Here is an 18,196-nt window from a genome sequence, read left to right as displayed (position 1 = left end):
AAAAAAAAAACAAAAAAACACAAAAAAACTGCCAGAATGAAGGACATCAAATAACATGAGACCAGCTTATTTGCTTCCAGATAAAAGGAAATGGATAGAAAAAAAAGGGTTGCGCTCAAAGATGAGTGGCATGCTTACATTTAAAGCTCCATCCATGTCAATTCGCACAATTTTTCCAACAGTTGCTGGAGTTTCATTTGACCATCCAAGTCGGGGCTGACTGACAGATGGCATAACATGAACCTCTTGTCCCACTTCAAAAGGAGGCACTTTCTCTACATCAGTGACAGAGCAAATAAAAGGCTTGCTTCTGAAGCAGAAAGCAATACCCATATCACCATCCTCCTCTAAGCTATGAATTATACCAATACTGTTGCGATTAATGTCCTCCCATCCATATTTTGGAGAGGATACTGAAGCTTTTACTCTAACCCAATCGCCAACCTGCTCTTAATGAATATATACAGAAGATTCTTTAAAATCATAACATGGGTGACCCAAAAAAAAATCCTCAATAAATAGTCCATTGACTACATTGAGAAAGGGGGAGGTAATTACCTTGAAATCCTCAACCTTTTCCATGTCAGAGGGATCAGCCTGCCATGGGATTGGTCGATTAGGTATTTCAATCATAAGAAGCCCATCAGTCTCTATCTCACTAATTCTTCCAACACTGTGATGGGTCTCACCACCCCAAGCATATCGCGGTTCTGCGACAGATCGCTTCACACACACCCGGTCACCAATCTATAAAATCAAACAATATATTACTTTTTCTTTGTAAGAAGAACCAGTTTCAATTAAAGAGGAAAAAGAAATTAAGTAAATAGAAAAGCTTTATCAACACCATCGATAAAGAAAGTTTGAAGTCTCTTATATACCCTGAATGGAGTAACAGGCTCAACCTCCTCTGGTTCACAATGCCAAGGGTTTGGAAGATAGCTCAAGTCCAACAATAGACTACTATCTGGTCTAATACAATATACTATACCGATGCTCCCAGGTGTTACAGATCCTAATCCATGCTTTGCCGTTGTAAGAGTAGGACGAATACGAACCCAATCCCCAACCTTGAATTCTTCAACTCTTTCCATTTCTGCAGGATCAGCTTTCCATCCTCTAGAAGCTCCAGGAAAGCCAACACGCAAAATCCCATCATCATCAACACATAAAACAGTTCCAATGCTGTCCCGTGATTGACCACGCCAGCCAAACCTGAAGATTGAAAGAATCCATTCATTAGATCAAACTGACCTGAAAATATATAAACTAATTATCAATGATCAAGCCATTCAATTAAGTTAATGGGATGCCAGCATCCAATGGGCAGAAGTACGACTTCAAGAGGAGACTAAACATATAATCCACTGGCTTCTAATGTATAGATTCAGATCAAGAGGATAAAAATCAGGAAAATCCATAATGGCTTCCTGTCTCTCAGAAACATTGGAAAGACAGCGGAAACATGAATCCTTGTCTCTTTTCTGTTTGACAGCTAACAAGAAAAAAGTAAAAACCTGACAAGGGGGTACCAACCTAAGTACAAGCTAAGCATCCAAATGCAGAAGGATTATACTACTGTCATTATTGCCTCTTAAGAACAGAATATGCACACAGCGACCAAGAGACACATAAACAACTTGCCTAACACATAAGATAAAGAAAGTAAACGGCCGAGACATTATGCTGACATCCATTACCATTTACCCAGGGGAATATCATCACCACTCTCCACTTATACATAATATGTTTATCCTAATTTTATGTTATATGATAATTAAAAAGATCACAAATAATACTGTCATCCTACTTTAACAAAAATACTCAAAATATCTGAAGATTACACATGCCATTTCCAAATGGTTTTGGTTATGGTTTCAGTTACGGTTTTGGAACACTATGGCAACAGCATGCAACTTCAAACATAATACCATATTTTTCGAGAGTTTAGCAAAGTTCCCATTCCAGGTAATAAATGGAAAAGCATAGGGTTTAGGCCCCTCCATATCCCAGCCCTAGGATACTTAAAAGACCGAAGAAACTGCCTACAATAAATAAGAAACTAAACTGATCCAAACCTTGGCTCCTTGACATCTTCTCTAAGCTTAACATGCTGCCCTCTATCCAAAGGAATCACTTTCACAACTTCATTTACCAACACACGAGCCTCTCCAGAGCAAAATGACACAATAAGATTGTCTCTATCCACCACATTTTGCACAAAGCCAACACTTTTATGCCTGGCACCTTGCCACCCATATGTAGGTGTACTGATTCTCCGTCGGAACTTCACCCAATCACCCACTTCAAATCTGAATAAGATCAAGAACAAAGGAATCATCATAAAAAGTACACACAAATAAATAAATCATGTGAATGCATGCACAATGATGTAAACCTTCTCCTTACATTGTAGGGGACAGATGAACTCCCCTATTTGTTAGTGCCTCCATTAGATCTTCAGAAATCCATTCACGGGGAAGTGTCTCTAAAAAGTCACGTAATGTCTTACCACTGTCATCATATGTATTGACACCATGTTAGTAATATAAGGATCCAACATAAAGATTCTACAGTGTAAAATGTGCTGCCAAAAAAATATTGAACCAAAGAAAAGACATGAATAAAAATGATAGCAATAAACAAGAACTGACCTGTGATTTCTAACCTCAACAGCAGCATCAGGATTTCTCACCATAACTATGAGCCATTCAAGATTTTCACGTATCATTTTTCCAGTATCTGCTGCTATATGGAAAGCATTATCACCTTCATCACCCTGGTGATGAGCAAAGACAGAATGAATAACTGGACTGCAAGAAGAAAAGAATAGCTCATCCTATGCTGCTCTGACTCTTAATTTTTCCTAAGCACCATTGTTGGACATATGTTGAAAACTCAAGCTCACTGTCCCATTTATCCTTTATCTCACTCTCAAACAACTGTAATTTTAGTTCGTTTTATTTATTTTATTTTAAAATAACCATCAGATTGAAAAAGCAATCAGGATTGATGGACCACTTGGTAAATTTATTAAGTCAACCACAAGCATCATCTTATTCTTTTTTTTAATTACTGCATTAAATACTTAAATATTACATGCCAAATTGCTCCTTGCTTTAAAACTACATTTCTCCAACTGTTAATTTTTCCTAATGTAACTGGGTTGGAGTTATATCAAAAACTTGAAAACGAACCAGTATGGAGTTATGACCTTCCAAATATAAGGGAAAACCAAAAAAGGGATGTATCTATGTCAAGCATGTAACCATGTCAGACAATCACTGAGCAACACTATAAAGTACAGATACATCTGTGCTGACTTCTTGCGTCAGATACCAACCAATAGAACAGTTTGACTTAAAAACTTTTCAACCTGATCAAACAAAGACCACAAAATTTCTTGCTTGCTGTGGATTAAAATTTTTCATGAACTTAAGAATGATAAAGTGCCAAACTATCTAATACTTCTACGATAACACATTTCTTCCTTTTTGCCATATCTATTACTTGGGTAGATCAATGTTATCTTTTTGCAAGCCAATGCCTGAATCAAGGGTTCTTAGATAAACAAGAAATTCTTTTGGTCCGAGCAAAAAGTTCCGCTCTAGTTATGATCCCTCTGGTCTCAAATAACAAATCTTCTTCACATAGCTTTAATTGACCAAAAGTAAGTGTCAATTTATCAAATTTAAAGAAAGATTGGGACCCATCCATTCCTACAACAATTTTAACTATCCCAAATTACCCCAACTTCATTAGCTTTTATAGTCGAGCAATGTCAAAAAGGGTAAATGTTAAGAGCACAGCAAAAACATCTTAAACTTCTCTTTTAGAAATCCAAATTTAATCCTCCTTTATTATAACCCACACCCTACACATTGCACAACTTTTCCAACCAATTACTGCCAATTATAACTTATGACTTAACACCCTAGTTTTCATGTTCATCACAACTTCACCCTCAGATAGAATCAATTCAAACCTTATTCAACTATTAACCCCAAACCACTCTCTACAACCATAAAACCTAAGACCTCTAACTTTCCCAACCCTGACCAACTAGAAACTCTGAGGCATACTTTTCAAAATATCTAATGTGTTAACACTCCTTCATTCTCCTCGAAGACATTGTCTAGAATCAGCAGAAAGACCTTGTGCAACAAAATATGCCCTCGCAACACAATCGCAAAATATAAGCACACTTCATTCTAACTCAATCTCAGCATCATCTGCCATGTATTCTCCAGCACATTGCATTTTAAATTAGCATGCCTAATGGGATGATTAGGCAATTAATTTAGCCACATTCCAGGTCTAATATTTCAATTTATTTATATATCATTTTCTGTGTCTGTAGGGTTCTACATCAAAGAACTAAGTTTATTTAAATTGCTAAGCACCCAATTCTTTGTTATATGGAGGCTTGGTCTTGCTCTTCAAGAAAATGAGTTATTCATTATAATTTAGATCAAACCATCCTCAGACCAACATAATCAGAAAAAATAACTCTAATATGTGAACCCCAAACAACCACCAAAATAATAAAGCACAGACTCTGAGTACAATTGACCTAGATCATGTATCTAGTGAATATCTGTGCATTAAACACTAATTTACTTCCGTAACAAAAAGGTCCATAATCCAATCACTTTATTTGGGGAAACATATGCCAAAGCATTCCATGGAAAAGATTTTTTGGCAGTAAGGGTAGAAACCTGCAAATTACAATCTGCCCCAGCAGATAAAAGCAGCCCAACACATGATGTTGCCCCTCTGGCCAAAGCTACGTGTAAGGGTGTTGTATTGTGCACATTTCTGATGTTCACATCCACTCCAGCATCAAGAATTATCTGTTTACCAGTTTGAAATTAGAACTTGTATAAACCCAAAGTCAGGCTAAATAAATGTGAAGAAATTTGCATTGATGCATGAAAAGGAACCAAATTATCAAAGAAAAAGGACAATTAAGTGCTCCTCACAGAAAGGAAGTTATGTAGCTTACTTTTACCAAATCAACATCATTAGCCATAGCAGCTGTATGCAATGCTGTTCTCCCATGTTGAGCATCTTGGGCAGTGGAATCTGCCCCAGCCGCAAGCAATATTCGCACCAGTTCCCTACCCTCTACAAGCAGTTTTATGAATGAATCATATCATCACTACTGAATAATACAAATTCATGTGGTTAAAAAGATGGACACAACATTGCCAAGAAAAAATGAAGAAACCAAGGTATGGTAGTAGGCCTTGAAGGGTGGTAACAAAGGTGGTTGAAGAGTTTAGTAGGTTATGGTTTGCCAGAAACAAAGATCAAGGTTTAAGGATGTGAAAGATATACAAGAAAACAATCTAACAAAGACCAGAAAGGAGACTAAGGATGTCCTAACAGTGTCGTAACTGGTATGCCCAAAAGGCTGTAGCAACAGTGAGAAGAATAATTCAAGGAAGGAGAAGAGGAAGAATATCTCTTAACATATTCCTTGCATCCATGCTTAAATTAAACAAAATAATCATAATTTTATTAATCCTCAAAAAAATAAGATCAAATAGACAATTATAAAAAATCCACTAGGAATAAATTTCCAACCAGGAAACCAGCTAGTAAAAAGGTAAAAAGCAACAAGCAGTCAACGCACAATAACATGAACTCCTAGAAATATTGGCCAAAAAAGAACAACACAGAAAATTCTAGAGTAATCTATACCAACATAGTAAGTCGATGCAGAAATTACAATCCCATTCCTGAACAACAGAATCCCATAATTCATAATAAAGAATAAAATCCTAAATTGGAGTTTCAATGAACATATGAAACACCACATTTAAGGAAATATACATTTTACCAAAAACTGTGTACCAATTCAAAGAAGATGTTACAGCATGGCTAAAATAACATTACCTATCTTTAACTAAAGGAACTGTGAAGAATAGCTGAAGATAAAAATTTGACTAGAGACTACTAAAAGTGAAAATTCTGACCATTTAAGTAAAGAAGACAATCCAAGAGTGCTGCACTACCTATTTCGTGATCTTTCTTTAGAGCAGCTGCCATGCACAAAGCAGTACCAACAGGACTGGGAATATCAATTGTATCAGCAATTTCTTCTGGAGGTGCAACTTCCACCCACCTTTTGACAACAGCCACATTCCATGTTGCCACACACAAATGCAATGGTCTGATGATGATGAATCAAGATATGAAGCAGCAGCAGGAAACAGAATGAAAAATTAAATGCTAAGAACTTATTGCAGTCATATTCTAAAGAAAATGTGGCAACATGCGCAGACAGGAAACAGACTAGAATGGTTGAAATGAGATAGCCTATTTCAATTATTCCAAGTTTACTTTGGCAAATTTATGTTTACTGTTTCAATTATTCCAAGTTTACTTTGGCAAATTTATATTTACTGCCTGAGAGAGAGAGAGAGAGAGAGAATGAAAGTCAAAGTAGTAATAAATTAAGATTCAACCACTAATTCAGTATATGAAAGGATCAAAAATTTCCTAAAGCTCTTTTTAACTTTCTCAAGGGATCACTTTCAATATATATTTACATTTGAGTCGAGCAGTAATCCCTGTCTTCTCAAGCCAGGATCCTAAACCATACCCCACAAGCCACTAGCTAAGTATATCAATAAAGTAATATTCCAATTGTGAGTATGTTTAGAAATCAAACAAAACCAATAGATGACTGGATTCATATCCAGACACCAAAGGCAAAATAATAGAACACAACCCTAATGGCAATGCATGCATCTGTCTCCAACATAATTGAGAAGAGAGATTGTTCACCAGTTATCTGTCCTGCATGAGTAGACTATTAAAAATATCAGTGATGACTGATAAGTTCAAGGGTATCTCGTCTAAAGGTGTTCACTAATTCAACGCCCAAAATTGACGTACGTAGCAGGGTAACATATTATTATTGCAATGTGTTTATAAAAATGAAAACAAGAGCTGTGAAAGAAACTAGCTGGAGAAATACATTCAAAAGTTAGAAACAAAATGGAAGCTGGTTACTTTTAACCTAAAGTTAAACAAGCAGGTCATTCTATCATGAAGTTAAATCACTTATTCAGTTTACAGAGTTCTAGACTAATTAAACAGAAAAGCTACAAGTGCCTTATTGACGACTTTCATCTCTCAGAAAGGGAAAAAGAGAAACAAATATGTATTTAGTGTTCTACTATTAAAAATAACTAAGTGCTCGGGTGTGGAGCAGTATAGTACTTACGTCAGATTTTTTGAATTCAAAAAAGCCATTGATCTACAGCCTCCATTTTCCAATATGACAAGGGCGGATTCTGTATACTTCTTGGCCACAGCTCTATGAAGCACAGATTCACCTTCATCATCCACTGCATTAGGGTCAGCTCCCGCCAATAGCAACTCCTGTTAGACATTTAGCAACATAAACCAGATAACTCAAAATAGTGGGGAAGAAGCAAGAAAACCATATACATCTGATTGACATAAGACCTACACGCATGCAGTTGGGTTGACCATGGTAGGCACAAACATGGGCAGCAGATGGACCAAAGCCATCCCTCAACCTGGATTGAACATCAGCACCTCTCCTAATGAGAGCAAGGACACACTCTGGGGATCCAGCTGCTAAAGCAAAAACAAGAGGGGGATCCCCATCCTTATCCAAAACATCCACATTTGCCTCTGTATACTCCAATATTGTCTCAACAAGTTCAGCACTACCTCGTCTACAGGCCAAGTGGAGAGCAGTTTGCCCATCAGCATTCTGTGCTTCTAAAAGTGAAGAAATTGAGCTGCCGCTCTGTCCATAAGAAGCCTTTGCAAGAAAATCTCTGCACAAACAAAGTAAACGGGCATATGGAAAATAAGATAAGAAGCTTAAGGTTTTTCAAACAAGAGAGCTAAAAACAAGTCTGAAATGAAGTGCACTAACCTCACGCCACCCACATCTCCCTCAGAAACAAGCCGATGCAGATGGTTAGGATTTTCAGGTAAAACCTCCAAATCAGACATGGGTGGCAGCTCCACTGCATTTGACCCAGGAAATTTGGCAAAGCCACTGCATTCACCAATAAAATTCATCAAACACTATTAACTAATTTTACTGGAAATCTGTCTCTCATAAGTAGACAACCACACAAAAGCATAACCAACACTAAAAGCATCAGCTGTTTCTAGGCCAGCAATTAGCTTTTATCTAGGTATCACAAACAACAAAAGAGGAAGTAGGCATGGGTAACAACCACAATTCTGTTCTTACTTATCAGGGCTTGCAGGAGGGCTGCGTGGTATCTCTTGCAAATGACGGAGGAATATTGCCAACATCGCATTAAATGTTGGTCTTTTTGATGGCTTGAACTGCAGGCAGTCACCAATCATCTTCCACAATTCCCTAGGTAATCCTACACCTACTACACTTGCATATTGTGGCGGCAATTTCCGAGCCTTAACAACAGTTCGATAGATTTCATCTGCACTCAGACCTGCCCAACTGCATAAAAAAATTCAGATGTGTTACAATGAAACCATAACATTAATGAAAACATAGAAATCCATACACAGAAAAAGAAACAGAAGAGTAACACAAGAAAAAACAGATTGCTCCACATACGGGATGGAACCAGTGCACATTTCCACCAATGTACAACCAAAACTCCAGGCATCTGATTCTGCAGATATGCCAATTGCATCATCCCAGAACAGATTAAGTGACTTCTTTACAGGCTCCCATGCCTCTGGGGCAGTGTAATGCGGGCTGAGCATTGTGCAATCCATGCACGAATGAATCTTTGAGGAATCACATTCAGTTCGAGCTTTTCGGCAAGCAGGTTTCTTCAGAATTGCAGCAAGTCCATAATCAGAAACAACAGCATGACCACTTGCATCCAAAAGAAGATTAGATGGTTTTATATTCATACAAACAACACCTGCCGCATGAAGTTCTGCCACCCCTCGTGTAATGTCTGCTCCATATCTACATTTGGCAAACACTCACAAAGTCATGTAAAACATTACAGCCACATAATCATCGTAGCTAATTATCTAAGATGTTAAATATGCTAAAGACAGGCATAGACTTGGTAAAACAGGAAACACTTGATGTGATTTAAATACACCCTCAACCCAGTGAAAAAAAAATCAAAATCAAAAAAAGGGAAAAAACATATTTGTGCAGAAACAGAAAAATGCATGACACATGATGGCTGTAACAGTTAGCTCTAATAACAAACTGTAAGAAATCTTATGCATAAAAACATTAAAAAAGGGGGAAAAGGAAAAAGATAACGTGCCACATATATCTTTCCCATGCATAATAATGCCATATTAACATTTTCTATGATCAGTAAAAATGTATACATAACAATTCATTCATCTTATCAATCTACAGACTTCAACATATCATATTACTGATACCTCTCGCTATCTTCTTCAACTTTTTTGCACATGCATTTCTTAGTAAAATTCAAATTAATTTTTAGCTACTGCTTTCTACTCTCAAAGTAACGATGTTAAATTCTACCATTTATCAGAAGAAAAGCTAATCCCCTAGAAAAATGTCTTGGGTGTCCTTAGGAACTTCAATCAAAATGAAAATTCCTTGCATTATTTGCATGTTTTGTGTTCACAGATTCACCATTCTAACCAGTTACAACAATGCACACCAAGTTAACATTCTCAAAATAATTAGAAAAGGACAAATTTGGCTCAGAATAAACTCTAATGGAAATGGCATTCACAATGTAAGAACCTCCAGTTGAAGGAAAATTTGAAAAGTCAAGTGGTCCCTTTCATATAAAATATAGAAAAGTGTAATATTATTTACGTAAGAACTGTTCATAAAGTTGTCAATAAATTTTCAAGAAACAAGAGACATAACCTGTCACTACTCTGATAAAGTCTTTGATTAGACTAAAACTGGCAAGTATCATCCGGCAAGACGTTAAAGTCTAAGAAATCCCTATAATTCTATTTGTTTACTTTCTTAAATACATCCATCAGAAACTAGCATGTAAAGGTTGAGCCTAATCAATAGCAATAATGCTAAAATCATACATCTATTCTAATATTGGTAAGAAAGCTATCTTAACATAAAAGCGCCAAATGCCCAATTATAGCTAAAGCTATCTCCAAGGCCTAGCACTATTGATAAATCCCCAGTGATATTTTGCAATCTCAAATAAAAATAGGCCTTCTTGTATTGTAGCTCCTTTCTCGCTTAGCAGTTCAGTAATCAAGGTTACATATAACTATAATTTTCTTCTCCTTGTTTAATGCAAATAAAAAGACATACCTGCACTAATAGCTCCTACGTTAATTTCAGCAGTGAAAGGAAAATTTAGTAGTACTATAGCATAAATGAACGTATGTACCAGTTTCATTTTATGGATCATGCAGAATTTGTCACATTTAAAACACTAACACTACTTCAAGGTCAGCAAATATTTTCCTCCACCCGTCTAATTGTAGCATGATCCCAATTGTAAAAAGGTAAGCATGAAATCATCTTGCTTCCACAATACCCCAGGCAAATATCACCAATCAAAACCGAATAACCCCCAATTTTTTTCCCTTAAATATATAAACATTCCTCGAACACATCCTCTTCTGCATCCTTGCAATAGGAAACTATCGTTTAGGGGTGGGGGGGGGGGGGGGAATGAACCAACACTTGGTGATTAAAGGCTTCCCATTTTCCCCATCTGACAATCTTAATCAGATTCAACAAACACCAAGTGACATAAATCCATCCACACTCACACGGTAATCATGATGAATGGCTCATAGACATTACCGACTAGTTATCAGAACTAACTTGAAATAATATATACTCAATACATATAGAATACCCTTGTTCAGGATGCACATATCACTCGACTACAAGGCTTTTGCAGATAAGGAGTAGAATATTCATACCAAATATGTCAATCAACAAGCACATGGACTAGGAATTTTCATTAAGCGGTTAAAGTTAAAATGTTTAAATCCTTCGGCATCTGCATAGAATCTGCATATATACACTAAAAGTGAAGGAAACTAGAAAAGTTAAATATTTGAGATATCAAAGACTACCATACAATCTATCTTAGCCTCCATGGAAATGCATTGATCACCCTACAAACATTTCCAATGACACTAAAGTGTAAAGTTCTATTCAATGTACAAATATCTACAATGCAAGAAAACTATTTTTTTTCAACCACTTCCCTTGGAATCACAATACCTTAATCTACTCCATACAAGGCAACAAGAATTCAGTACATCTAGCAAGTCACCCATTCCAACCGAATAACACAACCCAACATTTTGCAACAACTTCCCACGCATCAACAACAAAAAGAAAATCTGCATAAAACATCAAGATTTGCTCTCATCTGCCCTAGTCTACAAAACCAACATTAAAATAAGAAGACCAATACCAAAGGGGAAGAGCTCAAAGGTTAAGGTTCATTCAGCCTGACAATAAAGAGTCTCGGCAGAAGGCACATTTTGCCCTAGCCTAAGAGAAACCTATCAACTTTATGTGTGTGTGTGTGTTTGTGTTTGTATTTAGCAAAAAGAGAATAAGTTGTAGAATACCATCTACCATAGTCAACATAATCAAAACCATTTCATAAAATGAACACCAAACAAAAATGTCATTAAACAAAAACAAATAGCCAAAATTTAAAACAAAACCTTAGAACTTGCTCCAAAGTAAGTCTCCCTTCATTGTTCAACATTGCAGATTGAATCGAGCCGTGACACCTATCCATAACAATCCCCAAACTACCATCTTCCAACCTAACAACTCCATGGAAAGTACAAACATTCCTACACCACATTGATGCACGCCTTAAACTGTCAAGTTGACCTTGCACCCATTCCCCATCCATCCCTTCCATTGCCCCAACTTTCTTCACCGCCACCTTATGCTTACACCGGCTTCCTCCTGGCCCGCCTTGGGCCCCACTAATCACCGCTGCCCACGTTTCCACTCCCGCTCTCCCTCCTTTTCCTTCCCCTTTCCCTTCTATCTTCCTAACCAACTTTAGTCCCGGATGAGCTGACAGTTCGATCACCGGCCCACATCCGGCAGCACCACCGGAACTCGAAGCATGTGATCCACGGTTAATCCGGCCACCTGCCAAGTCATCGAAAAAATCCCCATTTTCATCATCATCCTCTCTTTCTTCATCATCATCTTCTTCATCATCCGTGTAATCGCAATCGAAATCGTTTCTCAAATTCGACCCTGAGTTGGAGTTCGAGTCAAGAAGAGCTAAAATCCCATAATTCTTCTTCAAAGCCTGGACCGAGTTACCGACAAGGGACACGTGGCGGCATCGGGGACACGGCAGAGAAGTATCCAGTGAAGCCGAAAACATTTTGGAAAGACACTCCTTGCAAAACCCATGGCCACATTGAAGCAACAAAGGAACTCTCTCTTCCTCGTTGTACCGAGTTTGGCAAACCGAACAACAAGGTACCTTCATTTCTCCTTTTACCCAGAAAATTTTAAAAAAAAATCCTCACAACCCAAACAGGAAATTAGGAATATCAATAAAAGAAACCACTTTTTAAGAGGAAGTAGTCAAGAGAGAAGGGGAAGTGGCAGATCCATTAAAAGGGAAAATGGAGGTCTAAAAAGAGATCATAAAACTTATGATTAATAAATACAAAGACAAGAACTCAGATGAGAGAAAGAAAGGTTTTTTTAGAGAGAGAAAATGAGGGTTTTATAGAAGCAAGTAAAAGGATTTTCCTTTTTCTTTTTTATTTTTATTTTTATTTTTTATTTTCTTTGGGAGCTTTGAGTTTGGGTTTGGCTGCTGAAGTCTGAAGCTGTTTTCACTTTGGTGACTTTATTGAGTTTATGTGTTATGACTCTCTCTCCCTCTCTCACCAACCTGATTCCTCAGCTTTGTTTACTTTTTCCTTCTATTGATTTTTTTATTATATTTTCTTTTAATATAAAAAAAATTAGTAAAAAATATAAATTGATATAAATAATAACCAAAATTTTAACACAGTTAATAATTAAACTGATATTATTAATTTCTAAAATTATAAAAATTTAATTTATATAAATTATTATGTAGAAATCAAATTCATCATCTTGATAAAATATAATAACTGATTGCATAACTTATAGAGTTTTTTTTTGTTTTTATTTTTTTCTCATATAAAAAAAATAGATTAAAAAAGATATTTTGGTGATTAAAATTTAGCACTTCGATTTTAAAAGTGTCAAGTTTGAATTTTAAGATGAATGAGAAGATGGAATATTTTCTTTTTATTATATAACTTAATTTTATAAGTAACAAAATTAATTCAAATTATTATTTTTTTTATTTTTTTGGGAGGTTTGTTTGTATTAAGTGGACAATGGGAGCTAGGCTGGAGAAACATGGAGAAAAGGGAGCATGAACTAAATTTGGCAAAAGATGGTGGAATTATTTATGATCTATCCAATCATGGCCGTCCATTTGGACAAAGGGGTTGTAAGATTTTTTTTTACATGGTGTATTTGGTAGGAAGGAATATGGGGAAAATGGATGAATTTATTGTCCTTTTTTAAATAAATAAAAAGAAAGAAAAATTATAATATCTGGATTAATTAGTTTTAGGATGTAATACAGGACTCAATTGTAAAATCATGATAACTTAAATGGCTGATAGTGGAATTATCCCCTATTTATATGGTACAGCATTCAAGTTTCTTGAAATAGACTTCCTAATTACACGTGATACTACCCTAATTCTGCTGAAATATTTTGTTGAAAAAATCAGAATTTAATTCTAAATTGACCCTTTTGTATTTTTTTTTTTAGGTGGAGAATTGACTTGTTGTTAAGCAAGAGTCAAAATAGTATTCGACATTTGAAAGGCATACAAAATGATCCTTTAAATTACATGGAACCATAGGATTGTGGAAAAGTCTTTTTATTCATATAAAAATTAAATGAAAATTAAATTCCATTTGACATTTAAATGATAAAAATACCATTACGACCATATAGCATATTATTAACCTATAATCATCCTAATAAAAATTTACTTACCAAAATAACAAGTTAATATAAATTTTTTCTTCAATCTTTTGTTATTGTCATATATATGAAAAAAAAAAAAACTCTTACCACATACAATCATGTGTATATAATCATAGAAAATTATAAATTTTAGGTTCAAGTTTTGCTATGTAAGAGTGAGTCTCAGTTAGTTTTAGTTTCAAGAAAATTATTAGTTGCGGTCGATTGTACGATTGCAACCGATCAGTGCTCACTTCTATTATTATGTGTGGATCTAATCCAATTTTATGTTAAATGTCTAGTTATATGTTAATTTGTTTTATTAATTTTTATATAAATTGTAATACTTAATTGTCATTGTAATATATACTTGTAATTATAAATTTTTACCTTTATGATGATTAAATGGAAATTCAACATAAGAACGTGGCTATCATTTTCAAAAAAAAAAATAGTGGATTGAATTATAAGTGTACTTTGATGATAAGGACACCATTATAATTTTTTCTTAATTATAAAGATTCCATGAATTATGCTAGCAAGAAAACAAAAACAAGCCACTTGTAAATACTAAATAGGAAAAAACTACATGAGCAATTTCACAAAATGGATATTCTACTTGATCAAATTTGTACAATTCTTATTATTGGCATTACAATTTACAAATCCTTAATACACAAAGGTAAAATGTATGTTAAAAAAGAAAAAAAGAGTGCAATTTGTATTTTTAACTTGTGGGCAGCTTGGGCTTTATTTTAATTTCATCTTCTAATGGGCCATTAATTACCCAAGCCCAATTAAGTTTATTGGCTTCTTGCATATTGTTCTCTTGGGCTCTTGGGCCTAACTTTTCTTCTCAATTTTGGTCAAGAGACAATGTTGATATGAGCTTGAATTTAATTTAACAACAAAAAAAGAAAAATCTTCTTGACTTGGGATTGGGTTTCAATTTATGATAAAATATGATAAATTATTAATTACATGCAAATGTCTTTTTAATTTATTAAACCAAGTGCATATCTAAAATAATATTTAGGCTCCATTTGGTTGATAAATTAGCTATTTATTTTTTCCTTCTTCCGAAATAAAAAAAAAAAGATCTGAAAGAGTTCTCTTTTCTTTTTTTCTTTTTAAACAAGATGGAAGAGTACAACGAGAACTTAATAGTTTTATCCGAACTTCATTCCATCTTACTCTTACCACTTAAGTCGAAAGAATTTTTTTTTAATACAAGATGAATGAATACGATTGAACTTAAATTTTATATCCGAATTTTATCTCATCTCACCCTTACCACTTGAGTTAAGTCAAATCGATATAGTATAAGTTCTCAAAAGCAAATATGCTAATTTTTTTGCAAAAATACTACTAACATAATAATAATAATAATAGTTTAGTGTAAGAGAGATGTATTAGTTTATTTAGTGTTATAATTAACTCACCTTTAATGGGTAGCAATTTTGACTTAATTTGTTATCATCCACTTTACTTTAATAACCCACTAAAAAAACAAGTCAAAGGAAATCATTTTATTCCCCATTAAACTACCCAAATAATCAATATTTAGTTACTTTTTGATCTTTTTCCCCCCCATTTTACTATGGTTTCCAAAATGTTGGCATATGCATATATAAACGTTTTGTCTTGAGTTAGATAAAGGGGAAGTCCAACTTTACTGCTACATTTTGGAAGTAAGAAATTGGCTAACATTAAAATGATGTCTTGGACATAATAAAACAATAATTTAATTATAAAAAAAGAGAGAGTAAATTAGTGATATGATCATATCACTGATAAAACAATAAAGCAATTTTTTTTTTTGATTTTCATGTTTTGATCGAACTCTCAATGAAATTAATATGAATTATTTCCGATAAATACATATATATTATATATAATAATTAACTAGCTACAGACTATGACTATATAATTACATATTTTTAAATTAATTAAATTGAATCAAAGCTTCTAACAGCCTCAACCTGGGAAGGATCATGAAGCAAACTTGATGTAAACATCCCCAAGAAACTCCCTTCCATGATAAGTCCATCATCAAACGGCTCAAACACAGACAATTCATGGTTGGAATTCCCCAAGGGCAAACCCCTAACCACACGGTCATCATCAACAACCCTCCCCGTCGTTGTCATCCCGTCCGAATTGGTCGGAGAATTTTCAGAGCTGCCGTAGTTGTCCATGAACTGGACGGCAACGTCGGAGTCTTTCCCGGTGAGTTCTTGCACCAAAGCCCGGAACTGCGAGGCACATGTCTTGACCTTCATGGGACTTGAAATGTAAACCACTTTGATATCTTTCTTAGAGTTGCTTCTCTTTGAATGCTTCTTGTGGGGTTTCATGTGGCGAGCTCCATGCACATCCATGGAAGAAAAAGGAAAGTAGCATGTGCTTATGTTTAACAAGATATGGTTGATGATGAGTATGGGAAATAATTAACTATATAGGGGTTTATATAATGGTACGACAATGGGGAATTATTATAGTAAAGAAAGGTGATTTCGTGGAAGGAACATGGGATAAAGGAAAAAGGAAGGTTACAAGAAACAAGGGCATAGAAAAATATTGAAGAGGATTCTTGAGAGATACTTAAATGACCCGTAAGCTTTGTGTATTCATAGGCTAGAAGGTAAGCTTCAGAAAGAGACACTAGGGTTCATTGTTCATTGTAACTGGCAGGAAATGGATATACAGCACGTGCGCAGACTCTTGTGACTATGGAAAAACTTGGACTTTGGATTGGCATTGAAAAGGGCGGGCAGGGGGCCAAGAATTTCTTGATGTGGCAGAATTTGATTGGTTAGGGAAAATGTTTTTCCTGCTATGTTTTCCTCAGTTTTTAATGTGGCTGCTACTCTGTCGACATTGTTTATCTTTAATTTGTGTTTCTTTTTCTTTCTTTTTCCCCAAGTTTGTCTTTCCTTTTGATTGAAAGCTTGCACATGTGTCTAGTAGAAGTGTGTGATCATTTGTAGTTATCTAGTATAGTACATGAAGCAATGTTTATGTAAAGAAATTTGTTTAATTAATTAGTTAGTTATCATATAATAATTAGTAATGTAAACTGTTAATTACTATATTTGATATAGTATTTATAAATAAGCAATCATATGCATGGTAGACATGTGTGTAAGAGAGGTACAGAGTTATATAGTTTATGATTTATATTTGTTACATTATCGGTATATAAATTAATATATTGCATGTTGTTGCTTTATTAACAAGTAAAGTTAGAGGTTTGAGAATGGTTTTTGTTTAATAATCATCGAAATATAGATTGCGATAAAATATTTCTAATTTTTTTTAATTTGTTTAAATTCAATAGAAAAATATTGTTGGTATGAAAGATAGGATAATACGTCTTTTGAATTTAATTCAAATGATAATGACAATTGAATTTAAATGAAAATTTTAAATTCAAATCGTGGATTAAAGAATAAAGGACTTAATACACAATCATCATTATTATTATTCTCTTCATGATATAAATGTTAAGGGGACCGCAATCAATTGGCATCATGTTCATATTGAGAAACTTCTGTTAAGGAAATTTTTTTGTTTGGTAAGGAAAATTAATTAAGAAGTTAAAATAAAACCTTTTATTATGTGACAAAACCTTTTAAGATTTGAATATAGTTTATGTCATTATTATAAAAAAAATAAAGAATTTTAAAGTATTTTTTGATATATAATCGAGTTTAAGGTATCAGATTTTTAATAATATTTAAAAATTAATATAATCAAGTTCAAATATCAAGTGTCTTAAAAGCGATACTCGAACCAGAGATGAGTATTAAAAATTTTTATATGCTCAAAATCCGAATATAAAATACGTCAAATACTCTTATACACCCGTATAAAGCCAACTTATTGACATTTCTAGACAAAATCTCATAAGATTTGAATAACCATTTCCCCTTTTAGTATAAAAAAAAGGAATTTAAAAGAATTTTTTTATGTTGAACTTCTAGACCCTCAGCATTTAATTATGTTTTTTTTTGTTCTTATTTAAGGAAAGGGTAGACTAAAAATCTGCCTGAATTTCTAACTAAAACAAAATTCAATGACAAAGATTTTTTTTTTTTAGTCTAATTTCACAAAGCCATACTTGTAGTAAAGTATTACCATTTCTTAAGGATGAAGCCTTATGTAATCTAATCTTAATTATGATGACCATG

The 18,196-nt window shown here is 34.4% G+C and overlaps 2 protein-coding genes across 2 annotated transcripts; both read right to left on the bottom strand.

The window, feature by feature from the left end:
- Nucleotides 1-51: 51 nt before the first annotated feature.
- KEG (protein kinase KEG) lies at nucleotides 52-12,816 on the bottom strand. Its single transcript, XM_021444291.2, has 15 exons — nucleotides 11,668-12,816; nucleotides 8,603-8,965; nucleotides 8,252-8,482; nucleotides 7,925-8,050; nucleotides 7,487-7,823; nucleotides 7,238-7,395; nucleotides 6,021-6,178; nucleotides 5,006-5,127; nucleotides 4,719-4,853; nucleotides 2,655-2,779; nucleotides 2,410-2,514; nucleotides 2,079-2,312; nucleotides 882-1,215; nucleotides 559-747; nucleotides 52-444 (listed from the first exon to the last, which is right to left on the bottom strand). The coding sequence occupies exons 1-15, from the start codon at nucleotides 12,462-12,464 to the stop codon at nucleotides 67-69; spliced, it is 3,792 nt and encodes a 1,263-aa protein (XP_021299966.1). The 5' UTR covers nucleotides 12,465-12,816; the 3' UTR covers nucleotides 52-66.
- A 2,909-nt stretch (nucleotides 12,817-15,725) lies between these two features.
- Nucleotides 15,726-16,604, bottom strand: LOC110428462 (uncharacterized). Its single transcript, XM_021444295.2, has one exon. The coding sequence runs from the start codon at nucleotides 16,382-16,384 to the stop codon at nucleotides 15,953-15,955; it is 432 nt and encodes a 143-aa protein (XP_021299970.1). The 5' UTR covers nucleotides 16,385-16,604; the 3' UTR covers nucleotides 15,726-15,952.
- Nucleotides 16,605-18,196: the final 1,592 nt, after the last annotated feature.

The sequence above is a fragment of the Theobroma umbraticum genome, unplaced genomic scaffold (assembly GCF_002168275.2).
Source record: "Theobroma umbraticum cultivar Fairchild unplaced genomic scaffold, ASM216827v3 scaffold_115.0, whole genome shotgun sequence".
Taxonomy (NCBI): Eukaryota; Viridiplantae; Streptophyta; class Magnoliopsida; order Malvales; family Malvaceae; genus Theobroma; species Theobroma umbraticum.
This window is presented reverse-complemented; position numbering and strand designations above follow the sequence as displayed.